Source organism: Bufo gargarizans, chromosome 5, assembly GCF_014858855.1.
Source record: "Bufo gargarizans isolate SCDJY-AF-19 chromosome 5, ASM1485885v1, whole genome shotgun sequence".
Lineage (NCBI taxonomy): Eukaryota > Metazoa > Chordata > Amphibia > Anura > Bufonidae > Bufo > Bufo gargarizans.
In genome coordinates, this window is record NC_058084.1 from 260,614 (window position 1) to 269,443 (window position 8,830).

At 46.9% G+C, this 8,830-nt stretch overlaps 1 protein-coding gene across 1 annotated transcript; it reads right to left on the reverse strand.

Moving 5' to 3' along the window:
* Positions 1–2,695: 2,695 nt before the first annotated feature.
* LOC122939496 lies at positions 2,696–4,398 on the reverse strand. Its single transcript, XM_044295566.1, has 2 exons — positions 4,324–4,398; positions 2,696–4,131 (listed from the first exon to the last, which is right to left on the reverse strand). Exon 2 carries the CDS (start codon positions 3,764–3,766, stop codon positions 3,014–3,016), a length of 753 nt encoding a protein of 250 aa, XP_044151501.1. The 5' UTR covers positions 3,767–4,131; positions 4,324–4,398; the 3' UTR covers positions 2,696–3,013.
* Positions 4,399–8,830: the final 4,432 nt, after the last annotated feature.

Genomic DNA, 8,830 nt, shown 5'->3' on the forward strand with positions numbered 1-8,830 from the left:
GGGGGGCATATAATTTAATACGGATTCGTGAGGGTGACGAATGGAAGACAGCTTTTAATACCAGGGATGGCCACTATGAATACCTCGTGATGCCCTTCGGGCTCAGTAATGCCCCTGCTGTCTTCCAGGAGTTTGTCAATGACATTTTTCGAGATCTGCTCTATTCTTGTGTTGTTGTCAATTTGGATGATATTCTTATTTTTTCCAGAGACATCAGAACTCATCGCAGGCATGTGCAGGTGGTCTTACAACGCTTACGAGAGAATCGTCTGTACGCTAAATTGGAAAAGTGTGTCTTTGAGAAGTCGTCCCTGCCCTTCCTGGGGTACATCATCTCGGATCATGGTCTCAAAATGGATCCTGGAAAGGTGGCAGCAGTGCTCGACTGGCCCCGTCCCTCCGGCCTGAAGGCAATATAAAGGTTCCTGGGTTTTGCCAATTATTATCGTCAATTCATCCGTAATTTTTCTACCCTAACAGCTCCTATTTCTGGCCTGACCAAGAAGGGTGCCAATCCCAAACTATGGTCCCCTGAAGCAGAGATAGCATTTTCCTCCCTCAAGCAAGCCTTTTCTTCAGCTCCAGTCCTTAGACGCCCAGAACCCAACAAACAGTTCTTCTTGGAGGTGGACGCATCCTCTGTGGGAGCCGGGGCCGTCCTGTCACAGAAGAATGCCTCAGGTCGTATGTCTCCTTGTGGTTTTTTTTCTAAGTTATTTTCCGCTGCCTAAAAAAACTATTCTATTGGGGACAGGAAACTCCTACCAATTAAGTTGGCTCTAGAGGAATGGAGATATCTTCTGGAAGGTTCTAGCCTACCAGTCATAATTTACACCGATCATAAGAACCTCACCTATTTGTAGACAGCTCAACGACTTAATCCTCGTCAGGCCCGTTGGTCTCTCTTCTTTGCCCGATTTAATTTTCAATTGCATTTTCGGTCCGCTGACAAAAATATCAAAGCGGACGCTCTCTCCAGGTCCTTTGAAACCACAGATTCAGAAGACGAACCCCAGTTTATCATTGAACCAACTAAAGTAGTCCCAGTGGCTCCAGTTAACCTGTCCAAGGTTCCCCCAGGTAAGATCTTTGTTCCGGAATCTAAACGAAGGAAGGTTTTACAGTGGGGGCATGCATCCAAGATTGCCGGCCATCCAGGTCAACGGGGGACCTTGAATCTCATCTCCAGACATTACTGGTGGCCATCCATAACAGCGGATATTGTAGACTTTGTGGCTTCCTGTACCTTGTGTGCCCAGAATAAGTCTCCCAGACTGAAACCTGCAGGTTTATTATCGCCTCTTCCGGTGCCTGAGGTCCCCTGGCAGCATATTGGTATGGACTTCATAACCGATTTACCTGTCTCTGAGGGCTGTACAGTCATTTGGGTTGTCGTTGACCGTTTTTCTAAGATGTCGCTCTTTATTCCGCTTCCAGGTCTGCCATCTGCTCCTCGTCTTGCTGAGCTATTTATTTTACATATCTTCCGCCTTCATGGATTTCCCCTCCATATCGTCTCCGATAGAGGAGTACAATTCACCTCCCGGTTCTGGAGATCTTTATGTAAGTCTCTGAATGTCTCTTTGGACTTCTCTTCTGCCTATCATCCACAGTCTAACGGCCAGGTGGAACGCATGAACCAAATATTGGTCAGCTTCCTGCGACATTTCACCAATGCCCATCAGGATGACTGGGTGAAGCATCTTCCCTGGGCAGAATTTGCTCATAACAATAGAGTCAACCAAGCCACAGGTAAATCTCCATTTTTTGCGGTCTATGGACGACATCCAAGTGTTCCTCTTCCCGTACGGCCTTCTTCTGGAGTTCCTGCGGCAGATTCCTGTGTGGAGCAGCTGTCTCGGGTCTGGTCTGACACTAAAGTATCGCTTCGGAGAACAGCGGACCAGATGAAAAGGTCTGCGGATAAGAGGCGCAGACCTCCTCCTCAGTTTGCCATTGGAGACAAGGTATGGCTTTCTTCTAAGAATATCCGTCTCAGACTTCCCTCTTACACACTGGCTCCGCGATTCTTTTTCTGTGATCAAGAAAATGAATCCTGTTGCCTACAAGCTCAAACTACCTGCTACCTTGCGGATTCCCAACTCATTTCATGTTTCATTACTTAAGCCAGCTGTCTAACAGGTTTTGCAAAGGCACTTCACAGAACCCTCCTCCTGTCACTATGGATGATGATTCTGACCTCCGCTTCATTTGTCTACGCATCTGCCTGCTGTCTGTTTATTGGACCTCCTGGATTATAGACCTCTGCACTGCCTGACAACGCATCTGTCCATCTCTTCCTGTAAGTCTGCCTGGATCCAGACCCTGTGCTGCCTATGAGACTGCTTATATCTGCACTGCCTGACAACGCATCTGTTCATCTCTTCCTGTAAGTCTGCCTGGATCCAGACCCTGTGCTGCCTATGAGACTGCTTATATCTGCACTGCCTGATTACGCATCTGCCCATGTAAAGTCTGCCTGGATCCAGACCCTGCGCTGCCTCTGAGACTGCTTATATCTGCATGCTATATTGCTCTGAACTTTGTGTTGCCTGTATCTGTCAAGTGACTTTTGAATACTGTCTGCCAGTAAAGACCATCTGTTACTTTATTCTGCCTTTGTTGGACTCTGTTCACACTACTGCAGGTAGCTGCATTCAAGGTAACAGGTGCAGACACCAGGGTCCTGTCTCTGAGAGTCAGCAGTCAGCAATATTGGACTAATTCCAGTCCTCTATCAGCTGACACAGAGGATCCACATCCTCTGGTCGTAACACTCTGTCAGATTTAAGTCTTGGGTACCGCTCAGGAAAGATGACTTTCAGGCCCAGTAGTTTTCTGGACGGTCATCGAATTTCATGAGACCAGTGCCCACTATCTCACGGTGCATCAGGAATTTTGCTACTTCTATAGCACTTGTTGCGTCTGGCGAATACTTCTCAGGTGTAAACTCAGGGCATGGTTTCGGCTGGTAAGGCGCTTGTCTGAATCCACTTTGTTTAGGTGGTTGTTCTCATCTGTTGTAAGTCTTTCTGCTATAATCCAGACTTGTATTTGCTTGAGGAGGGAGTACATGAGCATCCGTTTGCACTCTTGGAGGGTTGGCAGATTGGTCTCTAAGCATGCGACCACTTGTCTTCCCACACTGAGATTCTGATTTAGTCTTGCAATGTTGCGTAGTATCAAAGTTGCTTTTTGCTGGTGGAGTCAATGAAGACCTAGGTGCGTCATTGGACTGCTGGTCGGTGTACATGGTTGCTTGTGACTGTACGTACTCATGGGTGCCTTGGATTGCGCTGTGGGATGACATCTGGTTTTCTATGCCATTGAACTGAGCTTCAGCAGCCCTTGTGAAAACTTCTGCCTCGGCTAAGGATGCTGCCGCGTTTTTCTGCTGTTTGAGCAAGTGTAAAGATGCTTCCACTTCTGCTTTCTTTTTAAGTGCTTCAGATTCACTTTTTGCTTGCTCTCTCATCAATTCAGCTTCCTGCTCCGCATAAGAAGCCATGGCGCAAGCTGCCTCTGCTTTTGCTCTTGCCTTAGTCGCTTTGTCGCTAGCCGATGACAGACTGGTGATGCTTGAACGTCTAGAACTAGTATGCTTAGATCTTGCTGAATCGGCGCTAGCTGAAGTCAGATTTGTATGACTGGATGCTCTAGACAGTCTTGTGCATCTAAACTTGATTCTTGGCAAGCTGTGTGTGTCATCTTCCTTATAGGAGCATTGAGGGTTAACTGTCAGAGTGCTGTTCCCTGTGTTCTGCATCTTGATTTAGCTGGCAGCGTGGATAATGATGATGACTGGACACAGGAAGTATCAGTGTTGTAGTGAGTGAGAGAAATTAGTTTCACTTTCGTTTCACTCCACGTGGCTGAAAGGAGTTATTAGTCCTTTTACTGCGGAGGACGTTTCAAAGCTGTTTAACTGCTTCTGACAACGTTTTAAAGCCTTTTTACTGTAATGTCTCGGCTGCGTGTTGCTTTAGGTACACAGCTTAACATCAAGTATAAACCGAATCCCAATGAAAAATGCGCTGGTTTCCTGAACTGATGCAATCTTTACTGAGATATAATGAACAGGAATGTGTACAATAGTGTTCATATGATATGATATGAGATGATATGGTAAAACTGTGAAACAAACATAAAAAGAAAAATATAAGCATGGCTAGCTAATTCAAGCAACATACATTATACATAGCTAATACAAAAGATAGGGCCTAACTAACATGTGCTTGCTTACTACACTGAAACACACATTATCTATCTACAATGTCTAACATCTCTCTACACAAGCTGAACTAGCAAAACCCCTTTACTCACAGGCTTTGGTGTTCGTCAGGTTTGCAATCTGTAATAGCTTTAAGATGTCCTGTGGATCTGGTCACTACAGTAGCTAGAGCTGGAATGAACAGGATATGTCCCAGCAAGCCCTAGACAGTACAGAGAAGACCCGCCTCTAGGCTTCAAGAAAATGGAGGGTCTTAAAGAAACAGACACTACTCAGTGCCAAGCATGTAATATACATTGCAAAGGCAGCACAGTACTGCTATTTACCAAACCAATTGTACCGGATATATGCTGCTCATATATACTGTGAGATATGTACTGCTACCCATTGAACTTGATGTACCCGGCGTATGCTATATAGATAGACTTTAGTAAATGTACTGCCATTTGTTAAATCCTTTAGAACAATATTGTGTTCAGATACTACCAGCCTACACCATTCTTATACATCTATCGATACACTACTTATATCGTAGCAACTCTCCTGGACAAATCCAACACATAACACCCCGAGACAGATATATATATATATATATATATATATATGCTCAGCCACTTAGATATTCCGTGATACAGTCGCACCCTCTGATGTACACGATGGTGTCAATTCAGACATGGGCATGTTACCACGTACCCTTACATGTTAGACCCTATATATGGTAAGCAGATAGATGTAATCGATTACCCACTATATTTGTGTCATTATACCTTGTATATTACCTTCAACACTATTACTAATTAAGATGGCATACCTATACGCTAACACAGTTGTACCCTATGATGACACACTGTGTGGGACTTTCTGGCTACATGTATCCTATTACATACCATACTATATATACCCATCACCATAACTCTCTGATCTATAAGCTCTCATAGTCCTTACCTCGATCAACTCAGGATTCCTTCACATAACTCCCCCTCCATGATGTCCGTTGATATTTTGTGTCAATTTTACTATGTATCCAGCTATGAATTGGATTATTACACACATGTATAGAACAAAAAACAAAACATTTTTTATAAAAACTTTATAAAAGTATTTTCTCCATTTTGAACTATATATTGTTACAGATAAAAATGTGACCGCTGATGAAGGTCTGAGATGACCGAAACGTCCGGTCTAGATATTCTGTTTGTACACTGAAAAACATTGGGCAATTTGATTGATGAAACTACTGCTAAAAAATAAAAAAAACCTTGATTGCAACACTAAAAATCTGTGTGCCTTAATTTCGCTACTTAACCGCCTCCGGACCGCTTAACGCAGGATCGCGGTCCGGAGACGGCAGTGTCAGGCAGAGTCACGCAGCGATGAGTCATCTCGCTAGATGCGAGATGACGCGCTTAGCCGGCCCGCGCATGCGCTTCACGGGCCGGCAATAGTTCGTGGGGGGTCTCGTCATCAGCTTGCCAGCCAATAATCAGCTGGCAAGCTGATGATTTTTTTTTTTTAAACAATCAGAAGCCATCTAAGACATTATATTTGTAAATATAATGTGTTAAATGGCTTCCCTGCTCCTCTGCTGGTCCTTTTGTCGGTTGGTCTCAACAGAGGAGCAGGCATCACAGTGAGTAGCACCAAATACCACACACTTAGCCCCTGATCACCCCCCTGCACCCCAATTAACCCCTTGATCACCCCTTCTTGCCCCTGTCAATCACCAAGTGAAAGGAAAAAAGTGATCAGTGTAAACTGGCTTGCTTTTTTTCTTGGGTAGTCTCAGGGAATACCCCTAAATTTAGTGGCCCAAATGTCAAACAGGGGGTATTCTTCTGAAGAGGCATACAGGCTTCTGACCCAGTCAGATGAGGAATGGGAACCCTCATCTGATGAATCTAGCGGGTCAGAATATGAACCTGTAGAAAGCAGTGGCAGTCTGACCCAAAGTTCGGACGAGGAGGTTGAGGTCCTTGATACCACCAGACGTACTCGACCTGTGTCTCTAGACCACAGGTTGCGCAGGATCCGCTTCAAGTGCAGCAGAGTGAGACTGGCACTGTCGGATTACGTGGTGAGGCATACACCAGCAGCGCAGCCCTCCCTGGACCTAGTACCAGCATTGCCGCACAACATGGTAAAGTGGCAAGCACCAGAAGGGCAGTTGAAGCTGGTACGATGGCACGTGCAGTAGTCACCCCAATGCAGCCACCGCACAGACAGGCCCGTAGACCCCCTAGAATCAATGAGGTGCTGGCAAATCCTGATTGGCAGTCCCCAACTTCAGCTGCACCATTAGTTCCCCCTTTCACCGCCCAGTCTGGAATTCGGGTTGAGACAGCTCAGATCGGTTCGGCACTGGGATTTTTTTTAGCTGTTCTTGACTGCGGAGCTCTTGGACATAGTCGTGGCAGAAACAAACCGGTATGCCACACAATTTATAACCGCCAACCCGGGAAGCTATTATGCCCAGCCTTTCCGGTGGAAACCAGTCCAAGTTTCTGAAATGAAAACTTTTCTGGGCCTTCTCCTCAACATGGGTCTAACCAAAAAGCATGAATTGCGGTCATATTGGTCCACGAACCCAAATAATCACATGCCCTTGTTCTCTGCTGCCATGTCCAGGGCACGATTTGAGGCCATCCTGCGTTTCCTGCACTTTAGCGACAACACCACCTCCCGTCTCAGAGGCCACCGAACTTTTGACCGGCCCCTCATAGACCACTTCAACCAGAAATTTGCAGATTTGTATACCCCTGAGCAAAACATCTGCGTAGACGAATCCCTAATACATTTTACCGGGCACCTTGGCTTCACACAATACATCCCAAGCAAGCGCACATGGGGTCAAATTGTATAAGCTCTGTGAAAGGGCCACAGGCTATACCCACAAATTTCGGATCTATGTGGGTAAAGATCAGACCCTGGAGCCGGTCGGTTGCCCTGACTACCTGGGGAGCATTGGGAAGACAGTCTGGGACTTGGTGTCACCCTTATTTGGCAAGGGGTACCATCTTTATGTGGACAATTTCTACACAAGTGTAGCCATCTTCAGGCATTTGTTCCTAGAACAGATTGGCTGCTGTGGCACAGCGCGAACTAGTCGCGCTGGCTTCCCCCAACGGCTCATTACCACCCGTCTTGCAAGGGGGGAGAGGGCTGCCTTGTGTAACCAAGAACTGCTCGCAGTGAAATGGAGAGACAAGCGTGACGTTTACATGCTCTCCTCCATTCACGCAGACACGACAATCCAAATTGAGCGAGCAACCAGTGTCATTGAAAAGCCCCTCTCAGTCCACGACTATAACCTTCACATGGGAGGGGTGGACTTCAATGACAAGATGTTGGCTCCGTATTTAGTTTCCCCACGCACCAGACGCTGGTATAAGAAGGCAGGGCCGGCGCCACCACCCGGCAAACCCGGGCAAGTGCCGGGGCCCCCTGCTCACTCCTGCAGCTGTGTCCTGCCCTTTTTGAATTCTAGGGCAGCTTACCCCAGCAATGCAGACAATTTTCGCCATGTGCACTGCTGGGGTAAGCGGCCCCAGAACTCAGAACAGGGTAGATGGAGTTTCGGTAGATCGATCCTATGCTAGAATGTACTTGTTAGAAGGAGGTCTGTGACATCACTGGTCACATGCTCCTTCATGATCACATGACAAACCCTCGGCAGCAGCAGCTTGTTGAAGGAGGAGGGGCTGTGTGTGCCTGCAAGATGCAGAGTAAGGTAGGATGTGCTGCTGGAGAACCAGAACTTTATAAGGGGCAGCATATGGAGCTCATATATGAGTGGGCAGGTGGAGCACAAATATGAGGGGGCAGTGGGGTTCAAGTGGAATGGAATCTGGTGCAATTAAGGGGGTTTATCATACAGATCCGGGTGTATTCTGAGGACCATGATGTGTGTCAGTCTGTCTGTCCCTGTGTGTGTCAGTCTGTCTGTCTGTCTCTGTGTGTGAGCCCCTTTCTGTGTCTATGGCCTCATGCACACCGGCCGTGTGCATCACAGATGCGGACCTATTCACTTGAATGGGTCCGCAATCGCTCAATGGGAAGCACTATGGAGTGCTTCCGTGGTGTTTCTGTCCATGCCTCCGCACTGCAAAAAAAAATAGAACATGTTCTATTTTTTTGTGCGGTGCAGACGGATCATGGACCCATTCAGGTTGAATGGGTCTCAATTTGTCCCGGCCACCGCACGGACGTTGCCAGTGCATTGGGGACCACAAATGCACGGAACGGACGCATAACTGCAGTGTGCATGAGGCCTGAGGCATTGCTTAGACTCCATCCCACAGTCTAGCCAGTGCCTAATGGGTTACGGTTTAGACCACCTTTTTGTACATGTTGGTAATTCCCTTTTAAACCCCAGTCCATGTCCCCTCAGTACTGGGAATCAGTGGGAGTCATATTATAAGGTGACAAAAGGTTGGAGCATAACTAAAGGTGGAATTCCCTTTTATAGCCCCCTTAAGGTGGCCACACATTAGATAGAAGTTGATTGATGATCGCACAGGTGTCTGTCCCCGTGTGTGTGTGTCTGTCCCCGTGTGTGTCTGTCTGTCCCCGTGTGTGTGTGTGTCTGTCCCCGTGTGTGTG